Raw genomic sequence first — 25,129 nt, 5'->3', positions numbered from 1 at the left:
TCGCGGGTTCACCTCGCGACCTAATATGGCCAACGCTCAGCATAACGTATGTTGCAGTTGCCAGAGCGTTCAGCCAAACCAGCTAAACCAGCTTCGCGCGTTCAGTTTCCACTCACCATTGTCGCCCCAGTCGGTGTTCCAAGAGTTGGCCACAAGCCAGTAGGGAACACCACCTTCGGAACCCCAGCCCAGAATTTTCACGGCGTGCATTCCAACCTTGCTGGCACCGGAGACTGCGTGCTGGTAAACACCTGCGGCGTGTGATGTGTACGCGGCAGTGTGTTTAAGCCTTTTGAATGGGTGTAATGAGTACATTAGGCGTAGCGCCAATAAACACTGCAACGACGAGTACACAGAGACCGGAGGCTGCCTTTGTGGACAGTGCGTCTCACACGTCACCTCACGTGGATTTGAGCCACGTTACGCCGCAACAAAGATTCCGGAAAGGAGCTACAAGCAACGTGGTCCGCGAAATCTAGTGAGCGTTTTTCATTAAAAAAGAGAAAAAAAACTATTGGTGGGGGGAGGGGGGTAAAAGTTTTTACTCACAACTGAATAAAGTTTACTCACCAACCCGGTGGTCTAGTGGCTAAGACTCGGCTACTGACTCGCAGGTCCGAAACCCGGCCGCGCCGGCCACATTTTTCACAGAGGCGATAATGCTTGAGGTCCATGTGCTTAAATTTAGGCGCACGTTAAAGAACCCAAATGATCGAACTTTCCAGAGCCCTCCACTAAGGCGTCTCTCATAATCATATGGTGGTGTCGCGACGTTAAACTCTGATCATTATTATAAATAAAGTTTACTCAACAACACCAAAAACACAGTAAAGAGACACAAATAAGTTTGTTTGGATCAGAAATCCATTATGGGGAATGTTCGTGTTAGTATTATTCTTAGCCCCGCCGCGGTGGTCTAGTGGCCAAGGTACTCGGCTGCTGACCCACATGTCGCGGGTTCGAATCCCGGCTGCGGCTGCTGCATTTCCGATGGAGGCGGAAATGTTGTAGGCCCGTGTGCTGAGATTTGGGTGCACGTTAAAGAACCCCAGGTGGTCGAAATTTCCGGAGCCCTCCACTATGGCGTCTCTCATAATCATATGGTGGTTTTGGGACGTTAAACCCCACAAATCAATCAATCAATCAAGCGGGTCGGTGGTCCTTATAGCGGCACCCGTTCGTCCCGCGTAGTATGTAACCAGTCTTACGCTTTGACCTGCAAACATTTTGACCTCCAAGGTGGTGTCGGTGAGAGATTCCTTCTGTGCGTTGTTGAACAACAAAAAATAGTGCTCAATGTACATGCCAATAGCTGATAATGGGGTATGAGAGACAGGAACATTCGTTTTTTAGTTAACGTGCACGCTGCGATACCCATTAGCAGCCATTGCATGTACATTGAGCACTATCTGAAGGGAAAGGGTTGCTACGTTATACCCGCTGGGTGTAACCACCTTAGTCTTAGAAAGGTTTAGCGAGCGTTGAGCAGCAGTGCCATGAATACAATGAACTAGTATATACCATAAATGAACTCGAGGTAGTTAAATGTGGGAAGTAGGTACGAAGTGCAAGCCGTAAGAAAGTAAAAGCCGAATTCTCCTGTCTCTCATTTCCCATGCAGCCATTGGCATGTACATTGAGCTCTATCTGCCAGGAAAAGGTTGCTACGTTATACTCGCTGGGCGTAACCTCCTTGGTTTTAGAAAGGTTTAGCGAGTGTTGGGCCGCAGTGCCATGAATACAGTGAACTAGTATATACCATGAACTCGAGGTGGTTAAAGGTGGGAAGTAGACCCGAAGCGCAAGCTGTTAGAAAGTGTGCGTGTGCCACCTCTCGTTTAGTCCTTGGAATGTCCGCTGGATGGCGGTGTTCTCTCTTACTGGATGCGCTGGATGACGCATCCAGCAAGATGCGCTGGATGCGCTGGATGGCGGTGTTCTCACTGCATTCTCTCTTTCTGTTCTTCCTCCTCCCTGACGCCTGATTCACGAGAAATATATTTTTTCTGCCCAGTTATGCAGAGATGGAGACAACGAACACCGCGGCTATGCCATTTCTGTTTCCCACGCAGCAAAAACATAAAACGGCGTAAAAGATAGTGGCGTTAAATAAATATACACGTATAAAAGTAAGCCTCTAGAGAAATCAATACTTCAATTAGAAGTTTACAAAACGATAGCTCCCCACGTATCAGTAAACGCGGTTCGATGCCTGAAACGTACGTCCGGCAGTTCAGAATCGCGCACCTGCGGCAATAAAATGCGTCGCTCAATAATAAGCAGAGAGTAGTGCGTGACGATGAACGCGAGGTATGGGTTGCCGGGGGCATACTTGTGACTGGAAGCAGCGATGTTACTACCGACCGACTTATCCGAACTAATGATGACAGTAACCATCCTTCCACGAAACTCTCACGACAATGTTTACGTTATTATTAACTGATGCCCATAACGAGAAGTCTGAATGTCGACCATCGCAGTACCACAATAAGTGAAACGCAGTAACTTGGTACGAAAAAAATGGCGTGCCGAATGCAGAGGGGGGAAAAAAAGAAAAAGAGCTTGCATGGTTACGGTTATATAGTTACTTCAAACGAATTTGTAGCTAGGGTTATCATCTGTTGTGTATTTTTTACCGTACACACTGAGATAATGACCGTACTTTCTTGTGGCGGAACACATATATAACGTTGGAGGAGCACAATAATTGCGTGGGAGAAATATTGCGGAGAAATTATTCATACGTTAAACAGAGGGAGATAGGGGGAAGTAAATTAATGGCTCTAAGTTTGGGCTTCTCAGAACGGTTAGTGTAAGCTCAGAATGTTACCTCGTAAGTAAACAACGCATAAAGTTGCGCAGTGTAATTCGAAGGCGTTTCTACATTCGTGCGAATGTGTGTGCGTGATTTCTTGCGACCCGCAGAACAGAATGCATAACTTTTTCTTGTCTTTGCTTTTGCGATATCATTTCGTTTTTGCAAAAAATGAAAGACGCTGCCCTCCGGCAATTATCTTGAGGTTATACAAGCTATTGCAAACCAGTCAGAATCGTCATTCCTTCACTTCAATGTTTAACAGGAACTGAACCAATCCTGCTGAACTAATACGGAAACCATTATAAAATATATTTGGCTCGACAATCCGCAGAATGGTGCCTTCAAATAAAAGCGTTTCAACGGTAAACTCCGTCCCGACAGTGTGTCGTTAAAAATATGTTGCTGTTGCAATTACAAAGGCATTGCCTTAAAAGTGGGAGAAGTAATCGAAGCAATAGATAATCGAACACCTCGTGGTGCCAAGAGCTTAGTCAGACGTGTATTAACATGCCTTTTATTCTGGCACCATGACCATGCGTGTTTCATGTCTTGTCAAACCTGCAAATAACTTCACACTTTTAACTTCCAACCTGTTTATAGCACCAAGACTCAAAACAATTAATACAACGAATTTGTCAGAAAGCAAAGCTTGTTCACCAACAGTTCACCCTGGTCCGGGGATTGAACCTCGCGGGATTCCAAAGAAGTCATCGGTAATATTCTTTAACCTCGTGATTCGACTTGTTGACTGGTTCGCCCTCACGTGGACATTTGCTAGCCTCCCGATTAGCTCATTTGGTGCAGCGTATGCCCGCAAAGGCGTTGGTCTATAGTGTTCAATCTACGGACCAGGACAGATCTTAGGGGCGAAGCACCTTATATGACCGCACATTGTCCCTCCATCAATAAACAGCCATCTCGCGCCTACAGCAGTTGTAGAAACTGAAATATCTGTGAACAACAAAAAGGCTATCAAAAAGGTGTAAACCAGAACAGGCAGAATACAAGGCCACAACGACGGAAAAGCACCGACATTTAACCAACCATAAATCAGAGCGTATGACAGAACAAAATGTTAACATGAACAAAACAAGGCTGTTAACCAGAACCAAACAGAAGACCACGATTCATCATCTGCTGCACACTGCTTCGTCCCATCATCAACATTGAGTCCGTAATGCGTGTACCTTTTTGTTCAAATAGGACGCTTTCCTCTCTGAGAAATCCGTGGGGACTTTCTTGTGGCTTCGCGCTACAAACATGTGGATGTCTAACATTATTTTGATATCTCTCCTCCCACATTGCGGAACTGCACAGAACTCATTGATAGGGGATCTAAGGGCGCGAAAGACGGGACGTATAATGTAGAAGACAAAGTAGCAACAGTCTCTTTAAGCCAAGGAAGCTTAAAATGAATTTTAAAGCCTACTTGCTTTAAACAGCAGCGATATGCCAAGAATTTGTGGTGGAGTGCTTGCTCCTCCTCGTGTCTTGATAGGAATTAAAGACAGATAGTCAGTAATGAGTCAGTTTCCTACGCTATGAGTCTAATCTTTCGCACACTATTCCTTTCTTTTTTTTCAGCAAGCAGCAGTCAAACCGCTTTAGCACATTGCCAAGGAAAAAAAACTGACCATTTTTATAGTGGAAGAAATCGGTGTAAACATCCATGCCTGCCGAGACGGGTCCATGCTTGAAGATCTCGGCCTTGATATGACCTTCGTCCTTTTGGACGTGGTAGACAGTCTCCGCTGCAACGGTTTCCATGTGTGTGAGGGAAGTATATTTAACACTTCGAGGCGAGGATGCGGGCTGGTGAAAAAGCTTGTGCACAAGAAGTGATCGCCGAACGTAGATAAAAAAAAAGAACTATGGGTGACCAATCGATGTTTCACTTACGTCATTAATGGCGCTGGCTATCTATTAGCGTTTGGTGAAATATCGGCTCAAGCGGCGTTTGACACTCTTGTTTAGCTTAGAAGCACTTCCGGTCGAACACTTCTTTCCGGTCCCAAATATTCCGGAAATGTGTTTTAAAAATAAAGGTAGTTGAAAATTGATGGCTCTCGCTCAAGCTACCAGTTTAATTGGGTACGTGTGACAACGGAATATATGTTTATTTACATATAAGGACAATTAACTGCCAAGATAATTAATGAGAGAAAGAGAGAATTATTTTAGTGGGGAGCTGGAGAGGTTTGCCTGGTTTTTCACCTGACAGGCTACTCCAGGTGCCGGGTGATCACAATTATATATAGAATGATAAACACACAACACATACAGTTACATACACGCATAACAGTCACATAACACATACAACCACTCACAAGCACTGCACTATTTAACACCTTTCGTTCAAGCCTGTGACCCGTAAGAATCTCAGTATAAGTAATGACAATCAATATAACAGTATACTGAAACAGCTTACGTTTTTTTTTTGTGAGCAGCTGGGTTTGTTGCGACACCTGACTAAGCATGCCTCAACCACATGCTTCTTTTTACGTGACTTCCAAGGTTCGCTTCGGCAGCCGACGAAACACAAGCTTATCCTTAAGACACCCTTGCACTCGATCGAATGCCGAGGTGGGACTGCCACTACCAGACAACTAAGTCAGGAATTAAGATCACCGCCAGAATTTTCTTAACATCTAGTAGATTATCGGCAGCCCTGTTCATTTTGAACTCCTTGACGAGTTTTTATTTGTTTTCTCTCCTCCAAGTTTTCGTCCCGTAAGTTGTAACCAGCCGAAAGTTTTCATTGGTATAGTACTAGGAATGACAGCCAGCTACCTCTTAGTACATGCTTTTTTTACAGCTACGCTGCCAGTAGTGTAGCCGAAATTTTTTGGGGGGGTGGGGCAGGGTTCAATTATACTTTATGGCGGTCGTGCGTGTGTTTGTATGTGTGCGTGTATATATACGCAAGCGAAATTCAAAAATTTTGGGGAATGTTTCAACCCCCCCCCCCTCTCCATTGGCTACGCCCATGTATGCTGCTTATGCGGACCCAGTGAATTCGAAGTTGTTGGCGTGGTCACGCTAAGGAAGGTCATGTGACCACGGTGGAGAGAAGGCGTTTGACGAGAAAGGAAAAAGAGGTCACGTCATGCAGCTTACGAAGGGTGAACGGGTAAGAACTGCGTGGTACTGAAAGAGCAGTAACGCCACGAAGCTTATAAGTGAGGTGGGCGATTGGAACAGTGGACTGCAGGGGAGCCGTTTCCCCTGAAATGGAAGAAGGTAAACTGGCGTGACCGGGCTTACATAAAGCAACAACAAAGAAGTGACAGAAGGTACGGTGCACAACGAAAGAAGAGACTTGAAGAAACCGAATGAAAGGGGCGTGGAACTACGTAGACCTTTAGATGCGAAGCAGCCTAGGGTCGAGCTCAATCTGGTGTGCGGCGTGACCACCGTTACTGAGCATGTGCTTTTTTTTTTCACTCCTCTCCTACGTTTCCACCATTCTCGTCGTGCGATGCCGAAGCAGGCAGCGTCTACTAGCGTGTTTCTTTATTAAATAAAAACCTACTTCTCACGCTGCACAACCGTTTGGTGGCCACTTCGTATATATAGGCACTAAATCTTGACCTCCAAGGTAGTGCCGGAGGGAGATTTCTCCTGCGCGTTGTCGAACAATAGGCATTCGCAGTGTGCGCGTTAACTAAAAGCGGACTGCGGGTATCTGCGTCTAATGGGAGTCGTCTCTCTTTCATTGGACGTTAGCAGCGATTGACATGTTCCAGTAGGAAACACGGGTCCATCGCTGCGTGCATTGCAGCTCCCAAGGTTTCTTTCCTGCGAAACGCCGCGATGAGCGTCCGCGTCACCGCCAGTATAAGCTAAGTGTCAGCGCCCGCTGCTTCGCATATACACATGTTTCCTTTCAGTGGGAGATGGCGTATTTCTGTTTTCCACCAGTACTCACCGTAGTACTTGTCGTCTGCGTAGTCGCGCTCGTACCCTGATCGACAGCGATACACGCACTGGGGCGTCGGCGGGTCCATCGGACACTCGGGCCGCGGTCCCGGCTCGCTGTGCTCGCAGCGCTTGAAAGGGTACGGCTTGCAACCGTCGTCAGTTCCGTACAGCCCACCGGTCACGATGCCGTTATCTTGGTAGTACTGCCACGCGAAGTTCAAGTACCCACCATGACACCTGAAGCACAAAGCAGAACATCGGCGGTGCCCATTCCAAAATGCATCAATATTCAAACGCATGTTTCTCTCTCAACAATGCTTAAAGAAGCGGCGAAGCTTTTTCACAAAATTAGCTAGGTTGTATATTATTAGCGAGTATAACCATAGGAATCATTTTGTTGTTGTTCAGTTCCAGCCGCAAGTACATCTAGAAATTACGGGTATCAAAAAGAAAAGCAATCAATCCATAGTAGCATTGAAGCAAGCAACACTGCTATTATTACATGAGTTCTACTTGGACCGAACGTAGATATACACTGATGGGTCTGTCTCGTCCAGCAGCTCATCAGGTACCACTGTAATTCCGGCTGCAGCAATGACAATAAAATTTAAGTTGTCGCATGTGACTACATCTACGGCATCAGAGCTTGCTGCTATAAGGGCTGCTTTACAATATCTCGTTCAAGAGCATCCAGGAAAAAAGGTAATATTCTGTGATTCGAAGGCAGCGCTTCTGAGTTTGCAGTCTGCCATGCGTAGGAGGAATCATGAACAATTGATACTTGAAATAAGACATTGCCATCATGAAGCTCTAGCACGATCGCATGATATTATATATCAATGGCTGCCTGGACATATAGGTATTACCAGAAATCAATTAGCCGATGATGCAGCCTGCTCAGCCCATGAAGGAACCCATGTGGTCCCGATTCCTCTATCAAGGAGTGATGCAGCAAGACAATTTTACCTGCTGGCTTGAGATCTTACACGCACGTTCTGGTCGTCTACCAGCTTCCATCCTTCGCTCAAGATACAGCTACCATCACAACTTTCCCGCTCCGATGCGACACTGTTATGCCGCCTTTGGTTGGGTGTTGCATTCACAAAGGTGTACTCCATTCTCATTGGTATGGCAGACACCTCTACATGCGACTCCTGCGGAGCTGAAGAGACCATTGAACACGTCCAGTGCAGCTGCGCTTGCCACGACACACAGCGATGCCAGCTCCGGATGGTTTTGAATCAACTTGACTCCAGACCAATTTGTGTGCAGAAGATTCTAGGACCTTGGGCATCTGCCTCAGTTGCGCAGAAAGCGACTAAAGCTTTCCTATTTTACTTAAAGTCAACAAACCTGAGCGACCGCCTGTAGACTGTGTGTGCTCCCCCGAGTGTGCTCGTGATTGTGTGTACCTTCTTATCTCTCTGCAACTTCTTTTCTCTTCTTCATCTCTTCCCCAGTGCAGGATAGCAAACAGGATGTGCGTCTGGTTAACCTCCCTGCCTTTCCTTGCATCTTCATCTCTCTCTCTCTCTTGTTCCGTACATGAAGCCAGCAAACAATAAAGCTAAACATTATGAGTACCGATAAAACGTGCACGTACCCAATAAAATGAGTTCATATCTGGTTGACTATACTTTGTACACTATAGTAAAGGAAAGATGCTCCGGTAAAAGTAGCGATCCCGGTATATTGAAAACACAAAGAATATTGTCTAATGTCACTGTGGTTAAGAAAAAATGAAGACAATAAAGAGCGGTATATATTCTGCTATGTGAAACCGGTAAGTTGTTCCGTATAATAACGGGTTCAGACAGAAAAGCTTACGCGGCATACCGTTAGGGAGTTGTCAAAGTGATGCGTAAGCATAGTATTTTATTTTACGAGCGGCATTAGCAAGGCATTGGTCATCTCTTTTTTGTGTTTGTTTGTTTGTTTTATTGTCAGCGTCTGGAAGAAGTCTGACGAAAGGACCATTTGACAATCATAGAAACGCCTGTTCGAAATTAAGTTTTTTCAACATTGGAATTTGTTTTATAAGTGCAATGCTCAACGTCGATATTACAAATTGTCATATATAGAGGGAGTTTATTCTATCATTCTAAAATATTACAGCTCAGTGTCCACACAAAGCGTTCGGCTATTAAATTCTTCTTTGTATTGCCCACAAAACGCGTCATGCCAGAAAAAATCAGTGGACACTTGAGCTCTGCCTCAAGAGTAGAGCACGAAAGCGTATTGTGACCCTGGTCGCAACGCTTTCTCAATCGGTAGCCTGGCCTCACTTCTCAACCGTGCCGCAAGCAAACGAAATACAATGCGCGTAACATTCGCCGTTTCCAGCTATCTATAAGACCACTCCAAGAACACTTGCACAGTTACTATACGCCACATTTCTTTCTTTCGCAAATTGGCGAAGTATATATACTTACTACGCGTCCATATAAGCGACACGGGCACTGCGCAGCTGTACACGTTGATCACGCTTTTACACTGTTTAGAAAAAAAAAAGCAAGCATAGTTACGGAGTACATGGTGATGAGTGGGGCGAAGCGTTCGTCAGTTCGTCCGCGCTTCTGTCCGTCCGTTCGTGCGGCCGTCCATCCGTCCATCCATCTCTTCGTCCATCCATGCATCCGTCCATGCGACCGTCCGTCTGTGCGTCCGTCCATGCGCCCCTCCGCGCATCCGTCCATCCATGCATTCATTCGTCCGTCCATCCATCCGTGCGTCCGCCAGTGCATCTGTCTGGCCGTCCATCCGTCCATCTAGTGAGCACTCCAAGTATCGCCATGTCGCATCTTTTCATCAAATATTATACATATAGAAGTACCGCCATCGGGCGGACATTCCAAGGACTAAACGAGAGGTGGCCCAGCCGGACTGGAGGAGTGGCACCTGCCCACTCTCTTGCGGCCTGCGCTTCATGTCTGAGGCATGTCTGAGACAGTATGAGACATTACAGGCTTTCGTCCTAAAATGAAGAAGGAAACGAGCGGCCAGCCAACATCATTTAAGGTTTTGGGACTGACATAACCAATAATTGAGAAAAACTTTAGCTAACCATCGGTACTGACCTATCGATAAACAACGAGACCTATAGGTGTTAGCTTCTGTGGTTGATCCCCTGAGCGGAGTGCTTGGGGGGTGATTATTCAATTTTTTTCAAGCTGTGTGTGTATGTGTGTTTGTGTGCGCGCGCGTGTGTGTGTTTGTGATGAATATACTAACAAATAATACGTTACGTTTATAGCCATACCTCACATTATATTGGTAGTTATTGTAAGGATAAACACGAACCAAGTTTTCTAAGAAATAAATGAATGAAACGCATTATAGTCATATGGTGTTGATGATGGCAGTTTTTGGTGGCGCGAGGGTTAAATCTTGTCGAAGAGTGCCAAGACACTGAGTGCCGATGAATCAACGATCCGCAGAAGACATCTACATTTCAGAGACACCGGTTTTAATTCGGATGTCAGTATCGGCTGTTCAGGTGCTGAGGTAAGCTATAGGCGTTTATATATTATTGGTAAGAAAAAAAAAAGCAACGAAAAGAGTGATCGCACTGCTCTCACTTCGTACGTACGGAAAAATACATAAAAGCTTGCTCAAATAGGCACATTCACACATAAAAAATAAGAGAAGCTGAGAGTCATGATATTAGACTACGAAAAATTAAACTACACGTAATTGTAACAGGCTATTGAAGCGGCCTTCTTTCAGTATTATGGCAATAAAAAGTACAACCATCATCGTCATCATCATTTTCATCTTTATCGCGAATACGGCAAAATAGCAATTATGTAGGGAAAGTCCGCACGATACCATAATACTAAGAGTCGTGCTTTGTTGTTCAGGGACAAATACATACATTCGCAAATCTGGTCAACAATCTGAGGCAAGTGTTTCTATAACGAAATACAGAAATTTACACACGACGTACGTTGTAATGGAAATGCGACGCAGAAGGATTCATTAGGTGTAGCCGCGTCGACGGACGAAATTCATCATACTGTCCGCAGTAGACCACCGAGAGACGCGCCAGAGGAATAACCAATGCATTCACACGAACAGAACGCACATCAACCGGGTACATCTAAACAACCTGTTTCCGGAATTGTACCTTGAGTGCAAATGTAACTTATGTGACGATATAGCAGGCGCCCTACAGCACATACACTGTGACATTGCGAAACGGGTCGTAAGAAAAAACAGCTCCCCCCGGATGAACAAGGGCACGGCGGAGAGCCGCAGTAACAAGTTCAGGTCTTCAAAGCCAACCTTAGACGATCCAGCAAGCCCGGGAAGGTACCGAGAGGCAGAGTCTCTCCATTGCGCCATGCACGACCATGACCGGGCCACCAATTGGCAGCATATCGAATAATGTGGTCTCACATACGCGCGGACAGCTGAAAAACGCTCAATCGTTCCCGCTATAAGTACGCCGAGAGTTATGCCGAGGACCTGCCACAGAGTTTTACCTCCCCAGGTTGCCAGAAACCTGGGCATGCAGCTAAATTATTGAGGAACGCGCCTGTCATCTTTGTCCCCTCCCCCTTCTTTCCTTTAAACGACATCTAAGACTACAAATAATGAACACCTTACAACAGAATGGAAAGTTGGGCTAGTTGGATATGCATGGTATAACTATCAGTTAAAGCGCACGAAAAACAGACTTGTCCTCTCTTTCTGTCTGTTTTTCGTGCGCTTTAACTGATAGTTATACAATGAACACCTTATTCCCTTTCGATGTTTCCCCACTATTCGGAAGAATTCATGACGCAGTTTGCGACGTAACGCCACGAAGATTTAAGCTCTCAATTGGTTCACATACAAGAAATATCAGTTGTGAATTGTCTCCTATACCCTGCTTCAATTTGGGTGCAGTCACACACAAGTTTAATCTTACATCGCATGGCTATCACGCGTGAGCAACTGATTTTTAAAAGCGTTTTCGGTTGCGCAAGCGCGTCAAGCCGAAATGCGCGAAGTCCTGATAAGCTCGACGCTTATCGTTCGCATTGATCACGTGATTTATGAACACATAGGTGACGAGGAGAAGATAGTACTTGTAAAAAGGGCGTTGACGTCGAGAAAGGAACGACTTTGTCGTCTTTTAATCGGAGCAAGACACCTGTGGTTGTGCCATTCGAGCGGCACAATACTGGCGCCACCCAAACACGGCTCCCATATCATTGCAGCATGCAAGAAAAGCTCACCCGTAGCCACAGTTCTTGCAGCATGACAGGAGGTCCAGCGCTGATATGTTCACCTTGACTTGGCCCTCGCTGTGTATGCATATGCGATCGGAGATGGGTTCCACTGCTCCGAATGCCTTTACATGCAAAAGAGTAGCGTGATTAAAGCCATGGTATGCTCCTCTGCACAATCAGCGCTCTATTTTGTTGCCCTTTTGTCACTGTTTCTTGACTTCTGCAGCGCATAATAAATATTTATAAGATGCTCTGTTTACTTACTATGAATACCGAAGTGGTGATAGGTGCCTGACTTCGTTATGCTTTCGGGGTAGTGAGAGATAACGAAAGTAAATAGCACGTACCCAACACGATCCACATACACTCTGGTCGCGAATGAGACCAATCGTCGTACAGGTGGGCCAGTGCTTCCGAGCGTCGAAGAACTCCGGCAGCTCCAGAGAAAGGTCGTGTGTCTTGACGAGCATCGTGTCGTTCTCCGCCTCGTAAAGTAGCCCGAGAAGAGCCTCGAAGTACGGAATTGTAATGTTCTTGTGGAAGTTTCTGCCAGCCTGCGCAACACGGAGAGAGCAAGAGGAGGGTAAACTACTGTTCTGAGCTATTCTCAGCAAGCGAAGTGCACACCCTAGATGGGCGGCCTCTTCGGTTTGTGTAGCCAAGTGCCAAGGCCATGTAACATGCTTGTAACATCAAACTGCACCGAGTCTTCAAATCAGGGTCTGATAGTTTGGCTCTTTCGGTGGTATTGGGTTGTCTGCGGTTAGGGTTAGTATAACTCTTCGGTGAAAGAAAGACGGAATGAGTGTGGGGAAGGAGGTCGTGTGCTATCATTCGGTGCCAGTAAGGTCCCTTTTTTTTTACTGCGGTTTCTTGTAGACAAATACATTGCTTCTGTATATTTGGAGCCTCATGTATACTTCAGCTAGTTACGTGCAGCTTACTCTTGCACTTGCTCTTGCAAGAGAACGCACTCACAAAAGTTGCCGTATTTCACGCAAAATTTAGCTGATGTGATAACTAAACTCTGCCACAGCCACCGCTAGCCGCCGAAACATTGCTTCGTGCGTGAGATTCATGCAAAATTCCTGTTCGGAAGCGTGAAGCGGGTTATAGGACGTGCGTGGGATGACATGAATATATTCAACTGGACAGGATGGAACTATTTCGGGACATGTAGCGTTCCACACAGGGACGATGTGGGACTCAGTACATTGCATGAAAAGTCGGGACTGTTCCGCGAAATCCAGGACGGTTGGGAACCCTATATATGGCACCAAGTGTTGGCATAAGATGTCTGAGACATTACACTGCACGCAGAATATGAGATATAATAAGCGACTTTTGAAAGGGAAAAAGGAAGAAATAAGCGCTGTTTCATTACTGCCTCTCTCAATGAAGGGCACCTCCACAGTTCTGCGCAGTGGATGGGGGTGAGGAGGGATTAAAAAAAGATAGGGGGGATTTAAAGGTATAGAGATAGAGAGAAGGGAAGGGACAGCCACGTACAGAAGTAAGGAGAAGATAGGAAAGATGGACACGGTCGCAGAAGTTCGAGGACGGGGCACCACTCAGCGAGAGCTCTCGTCGGCGTCAGAAGATGGCGTAGGGCGAGCCAGTCATCCAGAGCTGCGCTGTCATCGGAGATCGCGGGGGCACAACCAGTCGGCCCGAAATACAGCGAGCGGGTTCCAAATATGAGATATTCGGTGCAGTTGAATACGTAAACTTGGGTATTTGCAATGCTCCGAATGCTACTGCCTTTTTTTCTGGTAAAGTTGGGATTAGGTGACAGAGACAATGTGCTAATTTCCCGTTATGACAGTTGATTATATGGCACACATTTGTGTGCCATATAAGCAAACCATGTTTATTTGTTGTAAACCATGTTTGTTGTGTACATGTTTGTCACAATTGAAAAGTCTGAAGATATGCGTCTTATAGCAAGCAAAACATGAGAAAAATCACTGGTTGAGCTCGCCATAGGACACGTGTAACTTGTTGGCGAAGATGCAAAACCACTACCGTCTGACGTGCTAAACCATTACTTACGAGTGCCATGTGTTACCAAAAGAATTCAATCAGGTGAGCAAAATCTGGTCTTTTTATATCAAGTTTGACATCAGATTATTCACCAAATAGAAAGGTCTCCTCTATTCTATGTGCGCCAAGTATAAAACCATAAGACCGATGAAAAAATGTGTGCAGAGTGCAACCAACAGTGGAGCTTATGCCCAACCCAGCTGGACTAATTCGTTGCTAGGTTTGGCTAGGCATTGCAAGCTTGGCTATGTAGTGCACAAAAATATATTACTTCGTGAAGTGTCGTCGTGAAGTGAATAATTAATTAATATGTTTATGACTTGCTCGTTCTTAAGTAGCAATGCATTATTCAGCGGTCCTAATTACTTTGAATAATTAGCAAGTTTTTATTGTCAGGGTACTGATTAGTAAGGTCCTTGAATTATCCTAATTATAACACGTTTGATTTTGAACAGTTTAACTTTTGTGGCTTTAATTAACAAGGCTCAACTAACCCTGGCCCTTAATTATCAATTTCTTAACAATGTGAACAACAGGACAAAGAGAGCACGCGCCGGCATAGTAGTAAAGTAGACGCCAACTACAGTGACAGTGTTTAATTCACTCTGCAAGACCCAATTTAGAGGTTAAACAACACCGCAGTAAAGAAAGACACTTATTATTCTTAAGACTGTGCAATATACAAATTTCCGCCCTTCTGTTTCATCAACGCTGTTAAAAAAGCAGTTTTTTGAACATTTTCTTTACCAAGATGCTTCACCTACATAAATAAACCTACATAAATGGAATCTGTAGAGTTTGATTACAATATTAACTTAATATTTTTACATTATATTTTATGGCATGTCAGCCATGCCCTGTAATTTGTTTTACATTACATTATTGTACATTATTTCGCATCCTTCTTCAATTCATTTCGTATCAGCAACACCAAATCAAGGAGTTATATTGCCATCTTTTACTGCTGTTTTGTTTGTTTTTATTGTTCAGCTCACATTGTGTTGCCACTTTTAACGATGTGAAACGTTCCTAATGTTTTTTTAATGTGGCTGCGATACAGCCAAGATGTTTGTTTGTTTTATGTGTCCAGGGCGTTGCCAAGCTTTCGAAAAATAGTTTTTGTGACGGGATTCTCGGCTATCATGATTTGTTTGATGGCGAATATAAGCTGAATTACCGGAACACTAAAGAACAGAACAATTTTTTATTTATTGATTGATTTATATGTGGGATTTAACGTCCCATAACCACCATAAGATTATTAGAGACGCCGTAGTTGAGAGCTCCAGAAATTTTGAATACCTGTTTTTTTCAACTTGCGCCCAAATCTGCGTGCACGATTTTTCGAGTATTATTGTAGTGAAGTAGAATTTCACAATCTTACAAACACCACTTTTACCGCAACACGACGCTTAGTGAGAAAACGATCGAAAAGAAAATGCAGGTGAAGACGCCACCTTGAGATTAACGCACCAAACACCATGACCTCACAGATTTTGAAAGCATCTAATGGGTCCTACATAGCTTCTAATTGATATGAGTGAAGTACATTGCCATCTGCGGGTGCCATACACTTAGAATACGAAGTTTCCGAAAATTTAATCGAGCTATATATTGTTGCGAAAATACGAAAAATACATTTTGAATTTCTTACTCACGCGCGGAAGTTTCAGCGCGATATTGAAAAAATGAAACTTCAACTTTGATTTTCTCCGCTAATAGTGAAGTTATGATAGTGAAACATACGCTAATATAGTTATCAAAGCACAGTTTGCCAATCTAAACCAAGTCATCGTTTCTCTTTCGCGTCCCTTCAAGTATAGCACTTGCTGATGCTTTCTACATTTGTGTTTTACCTCATCTTCGACATCAAATCAAACTTCATAAATTTCCCAGCGTCCTCATGTGGGACAGTGTAAAAAACTATTCCCAGAACGCCGTGTGATTCTCGTAGATGGTCGTCAGAAACCGTCGCTTTCTTCATCAGCCTATACGTGCAGTTAGTACATGAGCAAGAAGGCACGGATGTATGTGCTGTTATCTGTTCTGTAATCATTATCTAGATAAAGGGTAAAGTATTCGCGAAAAGAGGACATATCATGCACTAAACCAAAATGGGGACTTGCTCGCTGGATTTCATGTCAACCGGTTGTGCCCCCGCGATCTCCGACGACAGCGCAGCTCTGGCCAACTGGCTCGCCCTATATGCCATCTCCTGACGCCGACAAGAGCTCTCGCCGAGTGGTGCCCCGTCCGCAGACTCCTGCGACCGTGTCCATCTTTCCTATCTTCTCCTTACTTCCGTATGTCGCTGCCCCTGCGCCATGCTCTCTCCTTCCTGCTGTCTCTATCTCTATACCTTTAATCATATTCTTTTAATCCCTCCTTACCCCCATTCCTCGTGAGTTACTGTTGAGATGTCGCACTGTGATGCAGACAGTTGTGACACTCACTCTTCTCTTCTTTTCTTTTTAAGAATCACATAAGAATCACAAAAGAACCGAAACAAAATGTCGCAGAATATCCACGAATAGGCGAAGCACCAGGGGATCATTTGCCCCATAGCAAGTGCACTTCATGACCATTAGAGAGAGAGCCGGGGGCAAGCCCGTTTTATAGCTCTTGGCCCGCCGCAGCAAGACAGTGTGCCACGAGCGTACGCACGATCATCGTGTTCCTCTTCTACCTGCAATCGGCGCGCTGGCGGCTGGCGCTCCCAGCACGTGTTGGCCAGGACAACGGACACCTGAGGGACAAGGCTCAACCCTAACGTGCTTTGTACCTAAAAAGGAAATCAGTTACCTTGGTTCGGGGTCGAACGTTTGAATATTTAGTGAGTTGTACAGAATGTTCTCAGACTTGCAGAAAACAACCACCTGTCAATATTTTTCTGGGCGTTAACGAAACTTCGAGACCTACAAACATGAAATTTCACCGGCAGACTTTTTTAATTAGCTCATTTATCATACTTAGTCTAAAATGCTAAAGTTTTTTAGGAACAACTTGCATGGTTTCACTGATACGGCCGTACAAATATTTCGAAGATCTATTCGAACTTAAAACTTTCCCGGCGACCTAGTTTATGCTCTCTTGCCACTTGGCGCGAGGTTCCCGCATCTCCATTGTTCAGCAAAAGAGGAGAAAACATCTTTACACTTAAACAAAACACCCCAGTTCAGCAAAAAATTGTAATAGTATTAACAATAGTATTTCGGAAACCTGCAAGTGCAACAATTCAATTTTTAAACGAGTAGCCAGTTGATTAATTTTTTTTCAATGCCTCATACTCACCTTCCACGTGGTGTTGAGCTCGTTGATGAAGTCGATGATTTCATCCGAGAATGGATTCAAAGAATACGGTGTTGTGGCACCGCTCACTGTGGCTACCAATGCGATCGCCAACAACACCCTAATCATGGCTGCCCACGTTAATTCAGCGGCCTATCTATTCTAGAACCAATGCGTACACGTTCCCTATGCAACGTGCACTCTGAAGCTCTGTGGGTCAGTTTGTAAGGTGTTGACTATTTTATACTAGTTGCTGGTAGTTGAATCAGCGTTAATGCGAAAGCGCGTAATGTAAACGCGTTTCGTGAACTGTTTTTGTTTTTTTAAGTCCTGCAGCGACGGTCATGGCTTTGATTAACAAGCTTTCCTCTACACACTTCCGAGGAGTTTGTTTTTTTTTCTGCGCACAATTTGATTTTATGTTCATCTCTAGCAGAAGCCAGTAGTCAGGTAAGCGTTTCACGTAGCTGTCTGCTTTCATATCGATATTCTCATACATCCTATTGCCGTTTACTTTGCACACAAATAAAGAAACAACAAGACACGCATGCGTGCACTAAAGCTTTTGCTCTATCCTTGCAATTTCATGCAGGCTTAAACGCTAAGAACATTGTGTGTGCATCTAGCTTGTCTGCACGTGCCCTTTTCTAAGTCAGCGCTCAACGAGACTTCCAGTGGCACGTTTTCCAAGCCAGCGTTTCTCGCGGCAGGCTTGACAGGATGGATGATTGAGGTCGTCTGAAATACGCCTGTCAGCAGACGGACGAGACGCTTATGTACTCTGTTTCGCCGCAGTCAATGAAATCAGCGGAACACTGCTAGCTCTCCCGATTGACGCCACTGTTCATTCGTTGTAGAGAAATGTAACAAGATTCCGACACCACGAGCACCTGGGGGTTCGCGTCTAGCCGCTAATTCTTCCTTTGCTGTAAGACATGCTAAATCAATACGCTCGTATGGGACATAGAGTTTCCTAAAATTAACTATATAGAAGACACTGGCGCTGCGATCGTTCAGCCACAGTTGGAATGGTAGATTGAAGCACAAATATATATAGGGGACACTGGCGCTGTGATCGTTCAGCCACAGTGGGAATTGTAGATTTAACTGTATATAGGACACTGGCGCTGTGATCGTTCAGCCACAGTGGGACTGGTAGATTGAACTATATAGAGGACACTGGCGCTGTGATCGTTCAGCCACAGTGGGAATGGTAGATTGAACTGCAAATATATATAGGGGACACTGGCGCTGTGATCGTTCAGCCACAGTAGGAATGGTAGATTGAACCAGAAATATATATAGGGGACACTGGCACTGTGATCGGTCAGCCACAGTGGGAATGGTAGATTTAACTATATTGAGGACATCAGCGCTGCGATCGTTCATGCACAGTGGGAATGGTAGATTTGCCTACGCGGACTTGCCTAGTCTTCGCGCTCGAGGACCTTGAACACACCTGTGATTTCGTTTATTGCTGTGTTTGGTTTTCTTTAGAATAAAAAAAATGGATCATTGTGAACTTCGGGACCGCTTTTCGATTGGTGGGCCTAAATGATTAAAATGGCGAAGTGCAACTGCTGAATACTAGCCGATTGTCGTTGCGTGACAGAGCAGCTCCACGCCACGCGAAGCCAAACGTAGCCGAGAGCACGAAGATAAGAGAAATTTGTGTACTACCCATCACTGCCATGCTGAAGGGGCGCTCTGCGTTGCAGCTCCCAAAGACACTAGTACAAGAGCCCCCTCCCTTAATGTGTTGATAGGAAACTCTACGGTATGAGATCTAGGTGGGCGCTTGCCAGAATTGCCTGATGCTACTGAACCAGCAAATAATGATAACACAACAAGACGGGAAAAAAATCGGCACGACTTTTGCGATGAAGCCCGATGGAAGCGAAAATTTAATGATTTTTTTATTCTTGAAAATAGTTTAATTACAATAAAAAGATATGCAAAGAGGAGTTCAAGAAATCAATGTAAATATTTGGTATGGCGAAAATATGTGGACTCAGTGTATGGAAGACATCACATATTTACTTCTTAACGTTGTCTGTAGGGTTAGTCCGCATTTGGTTGAATGCACATTTCCCAGTGCATGAGTAACGTTACGTTCTGATTCTCCCAATGTATACATTTGACTTCGACACTCAACTACACAATGTCATTCACAAACACGCTATTAGTGAATCCCAAACGCACCATTCGTGAACGTCATCACGTTGAAAATAGAGCGTTTGTCACTAAATGGGAAATGTTAGCTGGAAAAACTCAAATAATCTCAATAAACGAGATAAGCGACTGCAGACTTTTACGAGTGGTTTGGCAAAAAAAAAATCCCCAATTCACCTAATATAAGTGGTACTGGTAACACTGGCTTTTGCTACGTGTGTAGTTGTTACGTAAATCCGGGCGATTTAGTACCTTTACTGATTGTTCTAGCGGCAGCGGACGTCACTGAGTGGGAGCATACTGCACTAGACAGCTTTATAATAGGATTCTTAGCGCTAGCGTTTGTTCGGTATGACGCACTACTTTGGTAACTTAACGTGAGTACCCGATAGAATAGCGTATGAGGCGTGCACAGTCACGACGAACACTAACGCAGAGCTTTGCGTACCCTATCGTAAAACAGCCCACTACAAAAATAATTGCGTTAATTGGCCGAGCATTTTCGCGATGTGAATGAAGTCACTCGAGTTAAGCGGACCCTCTTGATTTCCAAATGAAATGGTGTGAAACGGCATGATATTCTTCATCTTAAGATGTCACTAGCTCCACAAGCTTTCTTCACGTGCACTTTAGACAGACCCTATTACGTGAACCCCTGTTTGAAGTACGCATGTCTGAAATCGCGCACTGTGGGCTTCACTCAGACGGATACCACAAAATAGCTGTTACAGGCAAAGTTTTCTATCGAAATAGTGTATAGGTTATTATTTTCATAGAAAACATTATTTTCCTTTTTTTGAAAAGAAAACATTGATTGACCTTTATTTGTGAGACACCAATTTCACTAGAGGACCCATCGTTCTACTAAGGGTTGTTTTAGGATATTTTATGACCATAAATGAACTATTTTTTATAAGTTCTGTACCAGAAGTTAGTTCTCTAGTGCAGACTATGGTGTATAAAACAAAAAAGTATTCAAAAAAATATTTCAATATCAAAAAAGTACACTCTTATTTTTAAAATATGATTATTAAAAATTATTAAATTTTTATCATTAAAAAAAGGAAGCAGAACTTGCTTACTTCGGAATACGAATGGCTTGTCACGATTATTACCGGTACTGCTAGTAACTGCAGTTAGTAACGGCGAGGGTGGCAACATTTACTACACAGCATTTATTAAATGTTAATACCCTAGCCGTTACTAACCATAAATAGTAACTTATAAAGTTGTAAGAAGAAATAGTGACTGGGGGGGGGGGGGGGGGTTAGAAAAGTGGGTAACGATTTAGAGTACTTGGTACTCTACTATGGGGTAACTAATACTACCATACTACTATACACTGCACAGTACTAAGTATGCGACTTCCAGGAAATTTATAGCCCCTTTTTTTCGTATACATGTATGGTACCAGTGGGAACTTCTGTTTCAGGATGAAATATAAAAAATATAAATCGAGAGCACAATATCTTACTACCTCATTGCGCGTGTCTGGGGACGTAGCACAAGACTCTAATTCGGCCATATTTAAAAAAAATGTCAATTTATTATGAAATCAATTTATTATGAAAGCTTCACAAGAAAACATTCTGTACAGCGGCCAAAACAAGGTACCGAACTCGCCAACACAAACTGAGAGCATTTTAATTGTCCACTGTGCTAAAGCTTTGACAGTTAAAAGATAATAACCGTTTCCAGGGGTCTTATATGCCATACCACGATATGATGATGCACGCCGTAGTGAGGGACACCGAATTAATTTTTATCACGTGGTTAATTTCGATCCACCGATCATGTTAGTTTGCTGTTATTTTGTAGGCCTGTTTTAATCATCTACTAAAACGTGTGGAACACTTGTCTATGGTTCATTAGCTTGTACTTCTCTGTTTTGACATAGCAGAATGACGATGCATACCTCAATGGCATACTTTAATAATAATAATAATAATAATAATAATATTATTATTATTATTATTATTATTATTATTATTATTATTATTATTATTATTATTATTATTATTATTATTATTATTATTATTATTATTATTATTATTATTATTATTATTATTATTATTATTATTAATTATGATGATGTAATGGCAAATACGGGCTCTGCTATAGAAACGACGAAGAAGTTTGTTCTGGCGGAGGCTCGTGCTGCTGCAGCGGCAACCGCTGGCTGCTGTCTCACTGCTGTTCGGCTCATTAAACGATTGCCTCACCTCAGCGTGGCATCTAATAGTATTCTTACATTTGGTGGAGGTGCTTTTCTTCTTTAGACCACTTATCCGGCTACTGGCAGGTCCCTGTGAATGAAGCCGACCACTCCAAGACAGCGTTTGTAACGCCTGATGGATTGTACGAGTTTAACGTGATGCAATTCGGCCTCTGTAATGCGCCTGCCACCTTCGAGCGTCTCATGGACAACGTCCTTAGAGGCTTTAAATGGAACACATGCCTGTGCTATTGGATTACGTCGTCGTTTTTTCGAAGGACTTCGACTTCCCCCTCAGCCACCTTGCAACCGTCCTGATTTGTCTTTAGGACGCTGGACTGCAGCTGAATTTGAAGTAATGCCACTTCGCTGCCCGCCAGCTTACCCTCTTAGGGCATGTTGTTAGCAAGCATGGTGTCCGTCTTGATCCAGCCAAGCTTCGCGCTGTCGCCGGCTTTCCCAGGCCTGCTACACTAAAAGAACTCCACGGCTTCATCGGCCTCTGCTTATATTTTCGCCGTTTTGTGCGCAATTTCGCCACCATAATCGCACCCCTGACGCAGCTACTTGCCGACAACCAAGACGTCTCTGCATGATCCCCAGTATGCGACGAAGCATCCGCCTCTTTACGCCATCTTCTGACATCACCACCTATCCTACGCCACTTTGATCTAGACGCTCCAACCGAAATCCATACGGACGCTAGGGGAGTAGGCCTCGGCGCTACTATTGCTCAGCGTAAATCTGGCTTCGATGAGTATGTTGTATTCTACGCTAGTCGCACCCTCACTAGAGTGGAAAAGAACTAATATGTCACCGAGAAAGAATGTCTTGCCACTGTTTGGGCAATCATGAAATTCCGACCTTACGTATATGGCCGCTCATTTGACGTCGTGACTGATCACCACGCATTGTGTTGGTTGTCGTCATTAAAAGACCCATCTGCTCGCCTAGCTCACTGGGCACTACGTCTCCAAGATTCATGTAATCTATCGGTCAGGCCGCAAGCATTCGGACGCTGACGCTCTTCCTCGCTCGCCACTTCCCCACGATTATGTTACAGCGTCTATTTGCAGCTGCGAATGTTCCTCACTTGAACATGCCGACATGTCCGCTGAGCAACGCCAGGATCTATGGATAGCGTCTCTCTTAGAGTACCTGTCTCAGACGTCTCCATGTACCGACAACAGTTTACTTTGACGAACTGCTCGCCATTTTACCATCCGTGGTGGTCTTCTGTACCGGCGAAACTACCTATCTGATGGCCGCAAATAGTTGCTGGAAATCCCTCGCCACCTACGTTCTGACGTCTGTGCCTCCTTCCACGCGGATCCGCAATACGCCCACGCAGGTGTTGTGAAGAGGTATGCTCGCCTAGGGATTCGATATTACTGACGCGGAATGTATATACCGCTTTGCTAGGCAGGACGTCCGCTCATGTTCCTTATTCCAACGCCAGAAGAGCTGCCCTCGCATAACCACAGGGCCACTCCAGCCACTGCCTTGTCCTTCTCGGCCTTTCGGCCGCATCGGAGTATTTTAATGGAAATACAATTCACACAGTGCAAGCGAGTATCACGCATTACTGCTGTGTAAAATGCTTACGTTCGATTGCAGCTCGAACCCAGTTTCATAAGTCTAAAGCTTGATTGATGCTCGATATTGATTGGTATGTGGCGTTTAACGTCCGAAACCCACCATGTGATTACGAGCCACGCCGTAGCGGAGGGCTCCGGAAATTTCGACCACCTGTGCTTCTGTGGTACACGTGCACCGAAATTTGAGCACACGTGCCTACAGCATTTTCGCCTCCATCAAAAACGCAGCCGCCGCAGACGGACTTCGATTCCGGGACCCGCGGGTCAGCAGTCGGGTACCTTAGTCACTAAACCACCTCGGCGGGGCAAAACATGATGCAATCAGCACTCGGTGTTCCCAGGTGGTCTCCCTGCCAAGTACAGAACGAGCCCAATGCTGCTTAGCTTCGACGATCGGACAAAAGCCGGCGCATTGAGCATGCTATGACCATTGGCATAAGCTCAAGCTTGAGAGTTTCTTCTTTTTCGCCGCACACAACGTTCCTCAAGGCTAGCGTAAGACGAGTCACTTAAGCCTTTAGCCTAAATACACAATAGCTAAGCTGCGAAGTTCGCCGCCAACTTTGCTATCCAGTTTTCCGGTGCTGGGCGCTGTTGTCTAAGCAGTTGCAAGACTTCGTAGCTTCCCGAACAGAGAGCTTGGACCACTGGGCATGCGCAACATGGCATGAAAATACGACATTGCTAAAGCGGCAGGCGAATACAAACAGCCACGACTGAAACACCATGATTGGCTTGGAGTGGTCGTATATGCTTGTGCCATTGTGTTGCCTTACTCCCTGGACAGCATTTAAATTTATTCTGGTTTTGGGACGTGAAACCCCACATATTTAAATTTTTCATACAAGATTAAGGGAAATAAATTTTCTGGTCAGCCTGTTCTGTGACATCTCTTCTGTGATATAAAACACCGATACACATTTCTCCCCTCACATTTGTTATCTCCTATACGGTGCTTCTGCGTTATTGAGCAATGAAAATGGGAAAACAACGCATCATTAGTTGAAGCTTTGTTGATTTCGAAACCTCATCGTCCAGCGACAATGATATTTAAACAAACACGGCGACTGATGTTTGTCCTGATGTTTGTAACTATTGCAACGCGCATAATTGTGCCTGGTTATTTCGTAGTCAGTCAGTTTTTAGCATTCGAGCAGCCAAAGAGGCAGAGCCGCAAAAGGCGGGGGATATTCGCTGCATACGGTAGCGCTAAACCAGAATTCATTGTGACAGTTCACGGAGTGTGCCATCGTTCCATCCCACGCCCAGGTGACGAACTATAACACGCTTATTGCTTAGACAATTATTGCAATACAAACCAAACTAACCCCTCTTTTTTCCTGTTCCTCCTTCCCAGTGCAGCGTCGTCAGGCTTAGTCCTGAATAACCTGTCTTCCATTTAACCCACCCATTTGTCTTTCGTGCGCCGTAAAGGATTCTTTACTATATCTATGTCGCTCCGTCACGAGCTTTTCTTGGAGCAGACGTACAGATCAACAGCTCTACTAAAGTTCTTGCGTATAGAAGTGAAATTAAGCCACACGTACCATGTTCTTTCCTATGCGATTCTTAAAGAGAAAAGAAGAAAAAAACGAGCCAAGTAACTGTCTGCAGCAGAGTGCGACACCTCAACAATAGCTCACTAGGAACGGGTGTTGAGGAGGAATTAAAAGGATAGGATTAAAAGTTAAAGAGATAGAAAGAGGAAGGAGAGAGCGAGGGGCAGGTACAACGACAGAAAACGACGGAAGAAGAGAAGAGATAGGGAATATGACACGGTCGCAGGAGTCCGAGGACGGGGCACCACTCGGCGAGAGCTCTTGTCGGCGTCAGGAGATTGCGTAGGGCGAGCCCAGTC

General features: G+C 44.7%; 1 protein-coding gene across 1 annotated transcript in view; it reads right to left on the bottom strand.

Moving 5' to 3' along the window:
- LOC119167122 (uncharacterized) overlaps positions 1-17,515 on the bottom strand; it is a 47,726-nt gene extending 30,211 nt beyond the window's left edge. The window contains exons 1-6 of the mRNA XM_075868011.1: positions 17,290-17,515; positions 12,303-12,509; positions 11,962-12,077; positions 6,747-6,976; positions 4,453-4,569; positions 117-251 (exon numbers count right to left, since the gene is read on the bottom strand). Coding sequence (XP_075724126.1) covers positions 117-251; positions 4,453-4,569; positions 6,747-6,976; positions 11,962-12,077; positions 12,303-12,509; positions 17,290-17,415 — 931 coding nt within the window. The 5' untranslated portion in view covers positions 17,416-17,515. The remainder of the gene's footprint in view (positions 1-116; positions 252-4,452; positions 4,570-6,746; positions 6,977-11,961; positions 12,078-12,302; positions 12,510-17,289) is intronic.
- Positions 17,516-25,129: the final 7,614 nt, after the last annotated feature.

This window comes from Rhipicephalus microplus, chromosome 1 (assembly GCF_043290135.1).
Source record: "Rhipicephalus microplus isolate Deutch F79 chromosome 1, USDA_Rmic, whole genome shotgun sequence".
Taxonomy (NCBI): Eukaryota; Metazoa; Arthropoda; class Arachnida; order Ixodida; family Ixodidae; genus Rhipicephalus; species Rhipicephalus microplus.
Note: the sequence above shows the minus strand (reverse complement) of the source record. Positions and strands in the feature narration are given on the sequence as shown.